At 35.4% G+C, this 18,340-nt stretch overlaps 2 protein-coding genes and 2 pseudogenes across 2 annotated transcripts; all 4 read right to left on the bottom strand.

Moving 5' to 3' along the window:
- Positions 1 to 283: 283 nt before the first annotated feature.
- On the bottom strand, positions 284 to 3,051 carry LOC110723055 (annotated as a pseudogene).
- Positions 3,052 to 3,724: 673 nt separating this feature from the next.
- Positions 3,725 to 6,549, bottom strand: LOC110723064 (lysM domain receptor-like kinase 4). The gene has a single exon (XM_021902346.1). It carries the CDS (start codon positions 6,178 to 6,180, stop codon positions 4,228 to 4,230), a length of 1,953 nt encoding a protein of 650 aa, XP_021758038.1. The 5' UTR covers positions 6,181 to 6,549; the 3' UTR covers positions 3,725 to 4,227.
- Positions 6,550 to 6,574: 25 nt separating this feature from the next.
- On the bottom strand, positions 6,575 to 16,928 carry LOC110723071 (annotated as a pseudogene).
- LOC110686687 (cold-regulated 413 plasma membrane protein 4-like) lies at positions 11,863 to 16,543 on the bottom strand. The gene is made up of 5 exons (XM_021863323.1): positions 16,428 to 16,543; positions 12,823 to 12,930; positions 12,649 to 12,719; positions 12,493 to 12,567; positions 11,863 to 11,999 (listed from the first exon to the last, which is right to left on the bottom strand). Exons 1-5 carry the CDS (start codon positions 16,541 to 16,543, stop codon positions 11,863 to 11,865), a joined length of 507 nt encoding a protein of 168 aa, XP_021719015.1.
- Positions 16,929 to 18,340: the final 1,412 nt, after the last annotated feature.

The following is an 18,340-nucleotide window of genomic DNA, read 5'->3' as shown; positions in this document are numbered from 1 at the left end:
TTAGGAACGAGACGGGTTGAATTCAGGTCAGGTTAGTAACAAGTCGGGTTAAATTCAGGTTTTGACGGGTTAAAACGAGTTTGGGTCAATTTCGGTTCAAGTCGGGTTCGGTTCAAGTCAATAATTTACGGGTTACATTCGGGTCGGGTCATCTCCAGCTCAGTTCATGTTCGGTTCGAGTCTCACATACTCGGGTCGACTCGGTTCTAGGGTTGGTTTCAGGTCGGGTTTGGGTCACCATTTTTTCGGGTTTAGATGGGTCGGTTAATAATCGGGTTTGAGTCAGTATTTCAGGTCGGGTCAACTTTTGATAGCTCTAGTTGTAACACAAATGATTTGGTGTTATTAAAATTATAATGGTTTCTAGTCTTTCTACAAATCAACTTTGTTTTTGTTTGTAATTATTGAAAAAGAACTAAAATTTCTATTTAGGAAGATATCTCGGGTAAATTGCCAAAAGAATGTATATTGTGGAAAAAAAAATAATAACATTTGATATGGCATGGGAATTTTATAGCCAAGCTTAAATGTTGGGATTGAGTGCACATGGAATTGATATAACATAAGGTTTAAATCATTTAATAGATTGGCTAAATAGGGAGAAATTACAAGGTTATCATCTTGATAAACGACCCATGTTTATCAAGAGGGCAAACAAAACATCATAAACACATTCGGAAGGCAATAAAGAGGTAAGCTAAGCAACTGCATACTGATTAAAGTAGAAAGTTTTCCGGATGCAATGATCATGAACTTGAGATACTAGCGGAAGTACTAGATCCCCAGATAAGCGAGGTTGTAAGAGTGTTTGACAGAATTTGCACAATCTCATCCATGGTAGGCCTACTTCCTGGATCTTTTCTCAAACAACGATCAACAAGTACGAGCATAGTATAAGCACATCAGCAGGATAATCCTGTCCTAGTGAAGAATCGATGAATTTCTTCACATTCAAAATCCCATTTTCCTTGCTCAACACAGGGTTTAAGACCTCAGATAAGTGAACCTTAATCCCTTCATAAAGAGAAGCAACATCCTTACCAGTTACCATTTCTAGCAACAGAACACCAGACGCGTAAACATCAAGCATGGGGGAGACTATTCCATTGTCTAAATACTCAGGAGCCAAATATCCCTTTGTCCCCACAATATGTATTGTTAAGGTGAACTGACCATCACTCCCTCTTACTGGCCTTGCAAGACCAAATCCAGCAATTTTCGCCCTGAATTCGTTATTCAGAAAAATATTGCTGCTCTTTATATCCTAGTGGACATGTGGTGGGCTTGTGAAGCTATGAAGATAATTCAACCCGGTGGCAACATCGCAAGCAACCTGCAATCTCTTCCCCCAACTGAAGATTTTTCCTTCGGGGTTGTCTTGGTAGATCCAGTCGTTCAATGGTCCATTCCCTGCAAACTCATTAACAAAGTACCAAACTCCATCTTCGAAACAGACTCCCAATAACCTGATGAGGTTGAAATGGTTGATCTTGATTAGTACACTAATCTCATTGCTGACATCTCCTTCCATCTTCTTGATGGCCACCTGATCACCATTAAGGGTTCCCTTGTATACCGATCCCTTAATCCAATGATCTGCCCTGAAATTCTTTGTTGCAGCCTGTAAGTCCTTGAAACTGTATACTCTCAGGGAAGATATTTTCGATATGCTCTCTAGAAACTGCAGGGATTCTGTCTCGGTTTCTGACTGCTGTACTACAACAGCCTTTTCCTGTGCTTCAAAGCTTTGTGATGACACAATTGGATCATCTTTCTTCTTCATACTCTTCCTTAGGAACATAATGAAAAGTTGTGAAACTGAGAGAAATACAAACCCTGCAACCAGTCCTACCCCAAAATATTCCCATTTCTTACTCGATTTCTCCCTAGAAGACCGCGGTGGTGATGAGGCTGAAGGAGGAAGGAACGGTGGAGGTGATGGTGAAGGTTATACATAACGAGGATACTCCATTTGAGAACCATTGGGAGGGTTATGTAATGGAACAAGCAGTGTAGTGTAAGGATAGATAGCATCAATGTCCTGCTCGGATTTTTGATTGGCCTCGAGTGTTTGACCAACATCAGCTCCAAATTTTATAGCAATATCAGGAACTTGATTTCCAAATTGGACCACAAAGCTCATAAGGTACCGAATCCCTGCATTAAGTTGCCTTCTTGTAGGACAAGCACACCTTAAAGGGATTGTAAGCCTTTCATTTGGGAAAATATTTACTATATTCGGACTGATTTTCTGACTTCTTATAGCCTTGCAAGTAGTTAAACCTCCATAGGTTGTGTTAGCTAGCAAGTAGTAATTATCACCAGTTTGAACAACATGAGTAGTGTTGGCTTGGTAAAACCTACCTGAACAGGAGCAGGTTACAGGAACAATCACCTCAGTGTTATTTGCCAAGGCCATGTTTTCGGAGATGTTGCTGTTGATTGCAGAAACCTGAGATGCATTCACGGATAGTAGGGAAGCAATTGAAGAGACGGTGTTATATGGAGGCTGAGTCCGGTAGATGAGAAAAGACTGGCAAGATCGTTCTACACCATTGCAGTTGTATCCAAGAACAGAAGTGGTGTTGCTATTTGCAGGACAAATATTAGGAGCATAAGGCTGTTGGGATGTGATCAAGTAAGGGAAGAAAATTAAGAAGAGAACAAAGGTGCAAGTTAATGAATTAGAAGCCATTTTAATTGGATTTTGGCTTGAACTAGGTGGGAAAGAATGTATGATTACATAGTATGCTTTCTTAAATGATGTATTGTGTTTGATAGCCACTTCGGTCATTTTATAAGCTATGTTACTCATACTCTTCATTTTACTTCAGATACCCCTAATATATGAGTAGGAAACTTTGCCACTTCAAAATTGTGATTTTTTTCATTCACAATATAGACGAGTTAGACACTCAGACACTAAGACATGCAACCATATCAAACACAAGTACCCCAATTTCAGCAACATAGTTTATACTCAAATGAATAATGATTGAAAGGCCTATTAGTGACTAGGAAATTGATGGGTTGACCATTTTTACCATAACAATAAGGATGTGGGGGAATGGTAAGTTGACAGATGGAAAATTAAACAAAACTCATTTGTGGTCCATTGACAGTGTTATTAGAGGCAAGATTCAATTACATAAGAGGGTTTAGTAAAATAATCCTGTGATACAAGGAAATTTCATGAGAAGGTGATTAGTGTTTAATTAAATTTATTTAATGATACCAAATGATCATAAGAGCTCAACAAATATTAATTTAAACATGTTATGAGCTGGTAGATGGATGACTCTCATGTTATTGATGGAACAATTATATTATTTATATAACTACCTCGGACTGCAAATTATAGGCATATCTACTATTTTGTGTAATTCATATTTCATTTTCTAATTCTAAATATGTAATTGTTTATTGTTGTAGATATACGACGTATTTTTTATGTTGACAAAAAACTGATAAAACAATTACTGGTTGTTTATTTTGCTTCAGCTCAAGTCCCTCATTTTATGGGCAATTACATCACAAGTTGAGGTGAGAAGAGAAGACTAAACCTGATGAATTGAGCGAGGAGCGAGAATCACCGTGCTGCCCCTGTGATGGCTCAGGCATTTCCATCACAGTTAGGCCCGCTGTGATGCGCTGTAAGCAACATGTCATTCTTCTAGTCTAACAGTAAGGTATCAAGAAGTCTGCAAACAACATTTACATAACAGTTGTAAGAAATGAGGTCAGTTCACCTACAAGATCAAAGTATATATATATCATAGATTCTAAATTTGATCCTCAAGTGACTTTCTCACACAGAACCTAATACAAATAGATAACATCAACAAAAATAGCATGTAATCTATTTCTCTCTGTCAGAAAAAAATCAGAAATTTAATTAGTACTTCATATATGCAACTAATATGATAAGATGGAACTTATATTAGGAGAAACTTTGGCAAGAATATTGACACAGAGATATAATTTATTAGATTTCCTACCAAAGAAGGGCAACCAATTCGTTACACAAAAAAGAAAAGAAAAATAAAACTGTCCTATACTTCAATTCCCTGAACAAACATACACCAATGAAATGGAAATTAAACATGAGGTTTTTGTTACAACAATCATCCGGAATTCCATAAGAGTTCACACTACATTATTACAGGTATCAGGGCTGATAGCAGGTATTGACGAAAAGGCTGCAGCTGCTACACATAACTACCATGATCATGAGCTAGAGTTACCAGCAGAAGTACTGGATCCCCATATAAGTGAGGTTGTCAGAGTTTTGGACAGAATTTGAACAATTTCATCCATAGAAGGGCGCTTTCCTTGATCTTTTCTCAAGCAATGATCAACAAGCACGAGCATAGTATAAGCGATATCAGCAGGGTAATCCTCCCCAAGAGAAGTATCCATAAAATCTTTCAAGTTTGAAATCCCATCTTCCTCTTTTACCAAAGGCCCTAACACCTCTGATAAGTGAACCTTAACTCCTTCATAAAGGAAAGCGACGTCTTTACCAGTTAGCATCTCAAGCAACAGAACACCAAATGCATAAACATCAAGCATTGGAGAGACTATTCCATTCTCCAAATACTCAGGTGCCAAATATCCTTTTGTCCCTACAATATGCTTCGTTAAGGTGAATTGACCATCATTTCCCATAACTGGCCTTGCGAGCCCAAACTTTGCAATTTTCCCCCTAAACTTGTCGGTAAGAAGAACATTCCTGCTCTTTATGTCCTTGTGAACATGTGGTGGGCTTGTATATCTATGTAGATAGTTTAGTCCCGTGGCAACATCAAAAGCCACCTGCATTCTTTGTCCCCAACTCAAGTTTTTCTTATCGGGGCTGTCTTGGTAAATCCAATCACTCAAAGGTCCGTTACCTGCATATTCATAGACAAAGTACCAAATTCCATCCTGAAAGCAAACTCCCAACAGCCTGATGAGATTTAAATGGTTGATCTTGTTTAGTACATTAATCTCTTTACTGACATCTCCATCCATCTTCTTGATTACTACCTCATCACCATTTACATTTCCCTTATACACCGATCCCTTAATCCAATGATCAGCACTGAAATTCTCTGTTGCTGCCTGCAGGTCCTTGAAACTGTATACTTTCAGGGAAGCTATTTTTGATATGCTCTCAAGAAACACCAGGGATTCTGTCTCAGTCTCTAGAGACTTCTCTGTAACAGCCTTTTCTTGTGCTTCAAAGCTTCGCAATGACACAATTGGATCATTTTTCTTCTTCGTAAGTTTCCCTAGAAGCATACAGAAAAGAATGGTCCCTGCAACTGAAATAAATGCAGCTCCTACAACTATTCCAACCCCAAAATAAGCCCATTTCTTACTGGAACTCCCACTAGACAGCGGTTGTGATGGTGTTGCTCTAGGAGGAATTGATGGTGGAGGTAGTGGCGGGGGTGGTACATAAGGAGGATAGTCCATATGAGAACTGTTGGGCGGGAATTGTACTGGAACAAGCAGGGTTGTGTTAGGTTGGATAACAGAATTCTGCTCGGATTTTCCATTGGCCTCGAGTGTTTGCCCAACATCAGCTCCAAATCGATGAGCAATACTCGCTATAGCATTGCCTGATTGGATCACATAGGTAATAAGGTGCCTAATCCCTGCATCAAATTGCTTTCTAGTAGGACAAGCACACCTTAGAGGGATATTAAGTTTATCATCAGGGAATACATTTATTACATTTGGGCTGGTTTTCTGAATTTGAATAGCATTACAAGTAGTCAAACTTTCAAACTTATTTGTATTTATAACGTAATAATTTTCATTCGTTTGAACAACATAAGAGGTGTTGGCTTGGTAAAACCTACCTGCACAGGAGCAAGTCAAAGGGACAATCACCTCGGTGTCTGTTGCCAAGGCCTTGCTTACAGATATGTTGCTGTTGATCGCAGATACCTCAGATGCATTGGCAGATAAAAGGGATGCAATGGAAGAGATGGTGTTGTAGGCCGGCTGAGCCCTATATATGAGAAAAGTTTGGCAAGTCCTATTCACACCATTACAGTCATACCCAAGAGCCGTAGAAGCGTTGTTATATGCAGGGCAATTACTATCACCATACGACTGCTGGGCTATAAGCAAGTAAGGGAAGCAAATCAAGGAGAGAACGAAAGCGAAAGCCAAAGAAAGAGAAGCCATTTGGAGTGAATGTGGCTTGGTAGGGGTGGGATGGTGCAAAAGATGGTATGTTTATATAGTACTTGTATAAGATAGCAACCTTATTAAAGTAGTTGATAATAATTATTCTTGAAAGGCATTATTTTGGAAGAGTTTTATGTAGGAAAGCTACATGTTATTGCTAAGTTGACCATCTTCATCCCAGAAAAAAAGGGGGATTAAGGTATGGAAATAGGGATGTCCGATGTTGTGGATGACTCATGAATAATTTATAACTCATAAGTGGGCCATAGGAATTAGAAAGTTTTATTGAAGTCAATGTTCAACTACATAAGGGGGATTTGTAAGGATTTTCTTGTTATACAAGAAAATGCATCACATTATCATATTTTTAATAGATATGATCAAAAAAAAAATTGATTACAGAGTAGTTTATTAAAACTAATCTGTATAAAATGAAGATGCAAATTATTTCGTTTTCTAGAATGCTCAAATTAGTTGTACTCTTAATTGTGCTCATTAGGAAAAACGAAATATTACATTTGAGGAAATATTACAAGATAAGAGCTTTACCATTGAGCTCCCACTTGATTCTCATATGAAATAACTAAATAAGTAGTTAAATCATATTTTGTATACCTATGGTCTACATTTATTCAATGAATTAAAAGAAAATTTTATACAATACAGAGTTAAAAATAAAAAAAAAAGACCATTGAAAATCAAAGTAAACTTATCCCAAATATTCATTTTTAAAAGAAGTGTCTTATTCTAAAACAAAAATTAATCACAAGATTAGAACAATAAGTCAAACATATCATCACCCTAAAGCTAAAGACTGCAAATTGTATTTGATCACTTTATAGTAAACATCTAGACGCTATGCTGAATTACATGAAAATTTCTTGTCAGATGTAAACTTTTTTAGGAAAAAAAAAACAGTTTTACTTAAGACAGATCAGAATTATGCCAAAAAAAACAAAGCTTATCTTAGCTTGCAAAATATCAATATGTGAAAAACTGAAGGAAAAGCGCAGGGAGTCATTAGATGTGTGAATCATGCCAATTAATAAACGAAAAAAAAAAAAAAATCAAAACTCCTGAATATTCAACCCATGTAACCTGATTGCATTTTATGAAAAACTTCATAGAATAATATGATGTCAGACTCAGATATCTATCTTTATTTATCATCACTTATTAACATATCATTCTTAAATCGTTTCTTCAATCTGTCTCTTGCTCATAACTCAAACGCACAGTTTATTTATGCTATGCACTATGAATAACAAAATCGATGAAAATTCTCATAACAGAAAGGACCCAGAGGCTGCGGATCAGGTTAGTCAAGCTGGCGCTAGCCTATCCACCTTATAACTCCATCAAACACCGATGAGGTGATGTACATAAAGAGAAACAATATCAATCTAGTACCTAAGTCATGATAAAAAGGCTTCAAAACCGCCTTAACTCACGGTTAAATAGATTCTAACTAGCTTCAAGTTTATCAGAAACAATCAAAAACTAGCAGCTACTAATTCAAATAAAGTGATAAGCTTGTCCATGCAGACAAAAAGTATAATAATGGGCAAGGAATAGTTTGAATTAAGTTAGCTCATCCAAGTAAACAAAATTATAATTAATGGGATGAGCCCATAAGCAGCAAGGACAACCAATTATTTTTATCGGCTGATTTCAAGAATTCTACGCGAAATTGAGTAAAAAAATTCCTCAGTCTATATATTACATTCAATTCTTACAAAATACAAATATAAAATAAGAGCAAAGGGAGTCAAATCAATTCTCTATCCTTATCAATAATAGAACTAGTCATAATGCATATATCAGCGTTTTTAGCCAGGCATAATAATGTATTTTAACAGTTTGTAACTTGTGCAACAACTTTCAGTCACTAGTCTCCGATTAATTTCTCTCCCCTTACTTTATACCTAGCCTCCCCCACGATTTCTATCAAGAATTTCTTTGGTTAGAAGGTTAACATCAAGACATAATATTTACAACTTCAATCACCTTCAGTTTTACGAAAAATATTAATGCTGTATTTTATTTATTCAAGTCTTGTACACACTTCATAGCAACATAAGAAAAGCTTTAAAAAAAATTTGGATCGTTCTACACAAGCATCCTTCTGTTAAAAAAGTACCAAACATTCACCTAAACAAAAGGAAAGAAGCTTAAAGCTAATGTAAGACAAGGGTAAAAAGGGTGATTTGAAGCAACAAGCGCTGCAAAAAAAAAAAAAAAAAAAGAAAAAAAAAAAACACTAGTCTTCACTCTTCAGATTGTCATAAGCTCAAGACACTAGCAGATGTACTGGATCCCCAGATCAGTGAGGTTGTCAAGGTTTTTGATAAAATCTGCACAATTTCATCCATAAAAGGGCGTTTTCCTGGATCTTTTCTCAAGCAACTATCAACTAGCACAAGCATAGTATATGCAATATCAGTAGGGTAATCCTCCCCAAGGGAAGAATCCATAAATTCTTTCAAGCTCAAATTCCCATCCTCACTCAGCACAGGGCTTAAAATTTCTGACAAATGAACCTTAACCCCTTCATAAAGACTAGCAACATCCCTCCCAGCGAGCATCTCTAAAAACAGAACACCAAAGGCATAAACATCAAGCATAGGAGAGACTACTCCGTTTTCCAAATACTCAGGAGCCAAATAACCCTTTGTACCCACAATATGATTAGTTAACGTAAATTGACCATCATTGCCTTTGATTGGTCTTGAGAGACCAAATTTGGCAATTTTTGCCCTGAACTCATTATTCAGAAGAACATTGCTGCTCCTTATATCCTTGTGAATGTGTGGCGGGTTTGTATAGGTATGAAGATAGTTAAGCCCAGTGGCAACATCGCAAGCCACCTGGATTCTCTTCCCCAAACTTAAGGTTTTTCCATCAGGGTTGTCTTGAAAGATCCAATCCCTCAATGGTCCATTGCTTGCATATTCATACACAAAGTACCAAACCCCGTCATCAAAACAAACCCCCAGCAACCTGATAAGGTTGAAATGGTTGATCTTGTTCAGTACACTAATCTCTTTGCTGACATCTACATCCATCTTCTTAATAACCACTTCATCACCGCTAATATTTCCCCTATATACTGATCCTTTAATCCAGTGATCAGAGCTGAAATTCTCTGTCGCTGCCTGCAACTCCGTGAAGCTATACACTTTCAGGGAAGCTATCCTAGATATATTCTCAAGAAACTCGAGGGATTCTTTCTCTGGCGCCTGCTTCACTACATCCTTTCCTTGTGCTTCAAGGTTTTGCGTATTTGGATCAATTTTTTTCCTCATACACATCCTTGGCAACATGAAGAAAGTCATTAACCCTACTACTAAAATAAACACACCTCCAGCAACTGCCCCTAACCCGAAATAAACCCATTTCTTTTTCGAATTCCCACTAGACAACATTGGTAATGGTGTTTCTATAGGAGGAAAGGAAACTGGAGAAGATGTTGGGGGTGGTACGTAAGGAGGATACTCCAATTTAGAAACATTTGGTGGGGTCTATAACGGAATAAGAAGGGTTGTGAAAGGGTTGATAACATCATCCTGCTCAGATTTTCCATTGGCCTCGAGAGTTTGTCCAACGTCAGCTCCAAAGTATGTAGCAATAGCCCCAATAGCAGTATTGCTTGGTTGGATCACAAAGCTCACAAGATACTTGATCCCTAAATTAAGTTGCCTCCGAGTAGGACAAGCACACCTAAGAGGTATAGTAAGCCTTTCATCGGGAAATATGTTAACTATATTTGGACTAACTTTCTGAGCTTTGATAGCCCTGCAAGTAGTCAGACCTTCAAAGGTATTGTTAGCTAGCAAGTAGTAATTATCACCAGTTCGAACAACATGAGTGGTATTGGTTTGGTAGAACCTACCAACACAGGAGCATGTCACAGGAATGATCACCTTGGTGTTTGTTGCCAAGGCCATGTTTGCCGCAATATTTTTATTGAATGCGGATATCTGAGATGCATTGACAGAAAAAAGAGAGGCGATGGAAGAGATGGTGCTGTAGGGAAGTTGAGTCCGGTATATGAGAAAAGTTTGGCACGATCGGTTCACACCATTGCAGGTGTATCCAAGAGCAGAGGACTCGTTTCGACGGCACACATTCCCAGCATAAGGTTGCTGGGCTGTGATGAAACAAGAGAAGTAGAAGATTGAGAAAAGGAAGGCAAAAATGAATGAAGGAAAAGCCATTTGGATCTGATTAGGAGATGCTAAGATGGTGAGAGGTTGAAGTGGAATGAAAATTATATGGATTGCTAAATATAGCAAGCTTTTGTTTATAAGTGGGTTTACTGTGAGTGTAAAGCAAACTTACACTCACCACAATGAGAATTTGTTGAAACCTACGTAGGAAAGCTGAGGGAAGTTGCTGTTTTGAGTTTTTGACTATCTTCACCAAAAAAAAATAATAAAAAAATAAAATAAATAAGAAGCAAAATTTGAAAGGGAAACTCATATGTGGTCATGGGAGGATGTATTGAAGTCAATAGTCAACTACAGAAGACGGATTTGTAAAGTAGAAGATTTTAGCATCACAAAGGGACAAGTTTAACAAATAAACACAAAATACAGTACTCAATTTCTTGCAAGTTAAAAAAATATAGCTTGTCTATTGAAAACAAAGGGATGAAAGGAACAAGTAGATGTATTTTAGCCTTTGCTCTTGTCTGTTAAAAAAATAAAAAGAAAAAAGAAAAGAGAAAAACACCATTGTTTTTAAAAAAAATAAAAAAATTGTTCGGTGTGCCCCTAAAGATTTAAATAATACACCGTGCACCCATGAAAAGTTTTGAATGAACAATGTATCCGACAAATAATAACTACACATCCATTTCATATTGAATAAAACGCTTTTCATTTTCGGCCATTTCATAATAATTGCAACACTACTATTTTTGGCAAGAACCCACCAATATTTTATAATTTCTCTCGAAGGGGAGACTACCTTCATATTTTATCACTTGGTCCATTTATCTGTTGTTGCTGTATATTCCATTTTCTTTTTTTAAACTTTTAATTTTTTTTTTTTTTTTTTTTTTTTGGGTTTAAAGAGCCACATAAGGCCTGGGGAAATCGATCCAAAAAACTCCTAATTACGGAAGGGAAGCTCTAACCACTTGAACTACCCCTCACGTTAAATGCACATTGAATAATTCATTTTTCATTCCAAAAGTATACATTGAATTTGAACAGGGTTTCTTATTCCGTACATTTTTGTCCACCCAAAGTTTGCCCCAAAGTCAAAGAAAAATCAATTACGGAGTATATGGAATTTTTATACATTATTCCGTAAGTAAAAAAGATACAGTACAATTGACAATAAGCATGCCTATTCACAAAAGTACACAACCAGTCGAAGTCGGTACGCGGTAGTGAACAAGTGAGAGTGGGCTTTTTGGTAAGTCTACTAGACGTGGTCTCATGTAAGTGTGAAACCCCATTAGTTATCACTAATGAGATCTACTATCAATTATAGTTCTTAGTATACTAAAAATGCATAAGGAAAAATCAGCTACGTTCTTCACTTAAAAACTAAACTGTATCTAAACCAAACTTATTGACCCTAATCCAAATTTATTCTTACCGGAACTAGCAAAACAGATACGAAGTAGATTTTTTCCAGTTACACCACAGAATTAGACAGCAAATCCAATCATAAAAGAACAAAAAAGGAAAGGAAAAATATGACAGCCACACATAGAATGATCTCTACACTAACATAGTAACATCCCGTGTTCAAGTCGGCTAAATCAACATCATTCATTTCACACAAACTAGAGACTAGGCAGCCTGCATCAACTCAATAAACCATAATTGACCAATGACAATAATTATTACTCTATAAGTGAACAGAGCTACATGAGATCCTGTTAATCTAAATTTTGCTCCGTTAACATATTTCAGGCGCAAATACAAGTATGATCAAGACAGGATACTTTTAATCAAAAAAATTAATCTGTATCTACTTTTATTATGTAATATGTATACAAAAAATTCATGTATATACAAAAAATTTACAAAGCAAAAAATGTCCAAGAGAACATGAATATCAATCAGCACATAACATAATTGCACAAGGATTTTTCATCCAGCAGAGGACTCTAGTGTCTAGTCACTTACCAAGATCCTAAACTTATATAAAGTATCGTAAAAAAGAAGAGAAGGGCCATACAGAGCCAATATGCACAGCATTGCAAATTACAGATACAACTGCTGCATCCTCCATTTGCATGTATCTCCATTACGAGAAGTAAAATGCAAATCACCAGACAAAATATAGCACCTGCGATGCTCTCACGTAGTTCATAGGCCAGCCAGTTTGGCATGACAACAAAGAACAGAAATCGAGAGACAGAAACTGCAAGCAAGAATATCACATTATAATACTTTATAATTGATAACTGGGTTACGTCTGATCCAAAAAATAGTTTATTCTTACCTGGAAATACATCAGGAAAGCAGTAATTTGCAGCAATAGCAAAAATAGCAACCCAACAGCCAAATTGTCCTCTGCAACATGGCAACATGGAGACATATCCTCAGTAATTTTCTTACACAGAAAAGAGTTCTAATCTGAGAAGGCCAGAAATTTGCCAAGAATCTTTAAAACCACCTTAATATCTGGAATACAGCTTCTGGAAGACTAGCCGTAAGAAAAAGGGCCAGAAATGAAGCTTGCAGCCTTGATCTTCTCCCCAGTAGGTTCAAAACTAATAGAAACCTACAGCAATAGCCAAGGAAGAAGGAAAGAAAGATACTTGATCAATAAATGTGTAAACAAATCATATTAATGTACAGAATATATATTAATGTGACAGAATAGAGTCGGTAGAATCAAACTATAAACATCTTAGAAGTTTAATACTTGTACAGCTGAAACATTTTTCAAATAGATAATTTAGCTATCTGTCTTTTTTTCTCACAGTCATCCAGCTCTAAAGAAGCAAAATATCAAGACAGTGCCAATATATCCTAAATCATTTCCAATTCAGTTTCTTTATCCATACTAATATAAGAAGCATCATTAACCATAACATTAAGGTCATTAACACTTAGTCTACAGATTCCAAAATGACAGAAACCCGAATAGGACTGTCAATTTTTTAATGGGTCATATATCCCCTCTCTTTGCAAAATTTGGTGAAATATGTTAAAGAGGTCCTAGTCTAGTTCTCTGTGTAACGTGATATTAACATTAAGCAGTCTGAGGTGCAAACAGTTTATAGAAAAGATGCAAAAGATGATGGGCTGTGCACCACAAACACAAGGTGCATTTGTGCCTACTGCCTAAGCATGCCTCTATCACTTTCCAATACCAAGCTTGGCATATATTCATTGGATTGAAACCAGATTTCCAAATTCATCAGCCGCCATCTTTAAACAAACCCAAGCTGATGATAAGTGAAGGTGTCATCCTTCAATAAATGTTAAATTTGAGTTCCCATTCAGCAGTGGCTCCCATAAATTTGACTTTGAATTGGAAAACACCTTCTCATGGAGGATATCAAAGAAGAACCTTTTTTAAAAAAAAAAAAAATTAAAGGTCAACAATTTATTGTTTACTTAGATTAGCTTATGCCTTGTAGGCAGGGAAACTAAGGAGGGGGGGGGGGGGCAATTCTGATGTCAAATACATCAGGCAATACAACGACGGTCAACTCCAGTAAGTTCCCTAAGGAAAAATATCACCTTAGCATGGAAATTCCATATTCGTTGGTATAGAACTACAGATGAAATGGTATTCCACATTTCCACTATCCAATCATGCTTTATACCTTGATTTTAGGCTCCATTATAGCATTGTGATATTCATTTCAAGACCACAAATCATTTCCAGTAAAACAAGTGGAGGAAGATTAGTGATAGAAAATCCACGCGTCCAATTATGGAAGTTTATGTCCCACTAACCCCAATAATAAGTCGAGTCAACCTTGATCTTAGACTTGCTCAACTCGGCTCATGAGCAAATAATTGATTTGGACTGAATTTGTGCTTTAACCCAAAATTAATTTTTAGTTTACGGGCTCCTTAAATTCATTTTTTGTTCTAATTGGTTTATATATCAACCATAAAATGAACAATGTTTGTCATTTGTAAGACTGTGTTGGAAACTTAGTATACTCGTTATAAAATGAGCCCTAAGCTCCCCCTCCCCAACAACCAAAAAAAAGTAAACTTAAGCTTAATCCTCTTAGTTTTCAATACTTCGTATATGTTTATGTGAACCTGATAAGATCATGTTCACCTTATTCCGCATTTCCAATTATATTGTTTGCTCAGGCTTACAAGAGCTAACGTCGGGCTCTGTCCTCTCGTGTCTAATGTCACGTTGTGGAATAAAGTTAAACTACAAGAAAAATTAAACTACCCACGTTCAATTTATTGAGTCCAATTAAGTTCAGCTAAGTTGAAATTACGTAAATAGTAAAATGCACCCTAAGTCATACGCCCTTCAATTCTACGTAATCGCAACAGTTTGTCTTTACACTATTCATAAATTAACTTTGACTACTCATTTTTACAACTATATATAAATCCAAATGTAATTGGATTAGCGTCAAATGTAAATTTTCAAATATCATCAATTTTGTATACAGAGTATTTTAAACAAGTGCATGAGCATGTATGTAACATGTGTATGGACTTCTTTTTTATCAAATCAATTTCATTTACCGAAATCTTTTTTATCTACACAAAATTTTGATTAGGGCGGACTTTAATTAAATTATTGTAAGATGGATTAAAGTTAATTTAAAGTTACCATTACATACTACAAAAGTTATCAATATCCTAACATTAATTTAACCCTTAAAAAAATATTATAATGTACATTAGTCATATTAGCTTTCATAGCATATCTATTTGAAGTCTATTTGAAATTACACATTAAATACTAGTACTTCCTTTGTTCTTTTAATATTGCACCACTTGACTTTTAAAGAAGTTTCATAAATATTGCATCATTTCTATTTTAGGACAAAAAAATATCTATGTTCACACTACAAATACGGAAATTGATTTTGGCACACCCTGAATTGATTTTGGCACACCCCTATGTGAGAAAAACATAAAAAAATTGTGCTCTCACATAGGGGTGTGCCAAAATCAATTAAGGGTGTGCCAAAATCATTTCCCCAACATATCCTTACTTTTTCACACTTGTTATTTAGTTTATGTTACATCACAATATCACATGGACATTTGTGTATTTTTACCTTTCTCTCTCTCCATTTTCCCCACTACCAAAATTATTGTGCCAAACTTGTACGTATAGATATCAATGGGGTGGGGCAAATGTTGGTCTTCCCATCCATACCAAAAAAAATTCATCCCCACCCCCACCCCGGCGGTTACAATTCCAAAACCATCCCCCCACCCCATCCTCCATTTAGATATCCATCCCTACTTAATCCCCACTAATCCCATACACAATCCAACATAATTAATATAGATTACAAGAAAAAAAAAATGTTAATATTACACTCTTTTAGTTAAAATATTAGTGTATTACAATTATTATATCTATTACGTAGCATTTTATTTTATATATGTTTTTTTAAAATAGTATTAAAAATATATAATTTTGTTTTTAAAATATATAGATGTGTGTATGAGGTGGGTACGAAGTCGGGTGAGGCGGGAACAATGTAAAATCCATCCCCGTCCCATCACCCGCCAAACCAAGAGGGCGGGGAGCCGGGGATGACATCCCAACTTAAATGGTGCAATAATAAAAGAACTGAGGTACAATCAAACTCATTAAAAAGATTAAGGTTGCTATATCTACGTATATTGTAAAAGTTACTCCTAAATCGACTATCTTACAATAAAAATAAATGTAAGGCCGTCTTATACAATACTTATTTTGATCTAAATTAGAAACATATTTTGATAAGATGTCTTCATAACTTTTATGAAAATGAAATCACCTTTAATCAACAGGATTCATCTATTACTGTATAAATCAAAATTGAGAAAACGTGTTTCATGTGCAATTCCAAAATAGAATCATTATACTTGAAAATTTTACATCAATCACACAATTATCAAGAACAACAGGAGAACAATCACAATTGCAAATTTGCAATACTAAAAAGTGAAAGAGACAACATTACTACAGAATTAACACACATAATGATGAAAAGAAAAGAAATGGTTCAAATTTAACACGAAATTCGAAAACAGTGAAGAGCTTAAAAAGAGGAGAGAGAAACTAACAGCGCAGAGAAAGAAGCGGCCCAACAAAAGGCGGAGCGAATTGCTGCATTTCCATTTTCCGACGCAAAATCGCCGGCAATTACCGTATAAAACGTTTCCAGCATTTCCGTCTTCATATTTTCCGACGCAATTTTGGGGGAGTGATGAAATTACGGCGTTTTCCGATGAGATGGAAGCGTCGACTAAGCCCTCTCAACCACCGCCTTACTCCCTTCTGAGTTTTCTAGAGTTGTTAACTTGGTAATATTCCAATTTTTTTTCTTTTTTTTTTGGTTTCTACCAAACAATTCGAATTTGAGGTCCCACATATCTTTAATTAGAAGATTAAATGAGGTTCCTTGATTGTTTTGTTAACCTTAATTAAGTATGCTAGTCCTTGTCGTATTTGATCTGGGTCAACTTGTAGTCTGGTCCCTCTCGCTTCGTGCCAATGTATGTCCGCCCTTCTAAACTTTGGCCGGTTGGCCCTTTCCTAACTCATTGTAACCCGCTTGTGAGTATTTTACATCGGAAAAAGAAAAAAGGTGGTTTCACTTTATAAAGTAAAGGAGTAATTCTTATTGACAATTGGTTTTAGTATGGAAGCCTAAGGCTAGTTTACGGACCAAACTCTCCTTCTCCTTGTTCGGATTGCCTAGGTACATTTGTTTGAAATTTAACAGCCATAAAATGATTAAAAGTTACTCTATAATAAATGTAAGTTACCTTTTATATTATTCGTATATAAGTTATCCTGATATAAATAAAAATTATTTACGTTTTATGGATAAAAGTTACCCTAAATTCAACAAAAGTTACCATAAAAATTTTTGAATACACACAAGTTGACAATGAAAATTAATTTCTACTCTGTATTATATACATTAATTTTTTTTGCCATTGTCTTAGCCACTAGGTCAAAACCTTATTGGTATAACGTTTTTTCATTGTCAATAATATTTTGGGTTACATTAATTATATAAGGTCCTAACTTTCTCAACTCAAGTGTTTAGAAAAGTTTAACAAGTTTCTCGTGAAGAGAATGCAAACTAGAACACTTAGATAGTACTTGTAAAAAAATCAATTTAGGTAGATATTTATTAACTATTACTAAAACAAAAAAACATGTTGACATTATTAAGTAATACATGTCAATTCCTTATTAAAAATTTTCCCGCCTAAACTATATTTGACATCATCTTTTTTTTCTCTCTTCCTATATTCCAAAACTAAATAAATACGGTGCTTCCTTCAAAATTAACTAATGAGATTATGATTTTTTTTAAATATAAATTTGACAACTATTTAAACAAATAATGGCTACTTAATCCGTGCAAACTAAACTAGTTGCTAATATATTGATAAATTTGACACAAATTTAACACAGTAAATTTTTTCCCTTTATACCTTTTTTATAATTTGCATAATAAATATTTAAAAAGGTGTTGTAAAATTTATACATCAAGACCAATAAAACGAGGGTACTCCCTGTTACATTTCATTTTCCCTTAAATTTTATACAACTATGTATAAAGAAAAAAATTCAAATAATAAGATAATGAAAGATAAGAAAAAATGTACAGTTTAAACTTTAAAGAAAATACAATTAAAGTTTACGGACGACTCAAACTATGTATAATCAAAATCTTAATCCCCATTGTAAAATCCTTAACACCTTTTAAATAATACGGAGTACAAAGTACGGAGTAAAATCAAACAAGAACCCTTATAGATCTTTTACACCCCATAATTTGTACAGTTATACTGGATTTTATACGGACACATGGGTGGCAACTTCTCCGTAACATACATTGATACATATACTTGGACAAGTAGCAAAGATTCATATGCAAATGACAATCAATTAACAACAAAACACAAGATAACGTAATCACAAAGATAACGCAATATCCATTTTAACGCCAATAAAACGA

The sequence above is a fragment of the Chenopodium quinoa genome, unplaced genomic scaffold, assembly GCF_001683475.1.
Source record: "Chenopodium quinoa cultivar QQ74 unplaced genomic scaffold, ASM168347v1, whole genome shotgun sequence".
Taxonomy (NCBI): domain Eukaryota; kingdom Viridiplantae; phylum Streptophyta; class Magnoliopsida; order Caryophyllales; family Amaranthaceae; genus Chenopodium; species Chenopodium quinoa.
The sequence above is the reverse complement of the archived record's forward strand: the minus strand, read 5'-3'. Positions and strand labels throughout refer to the sequence as shown.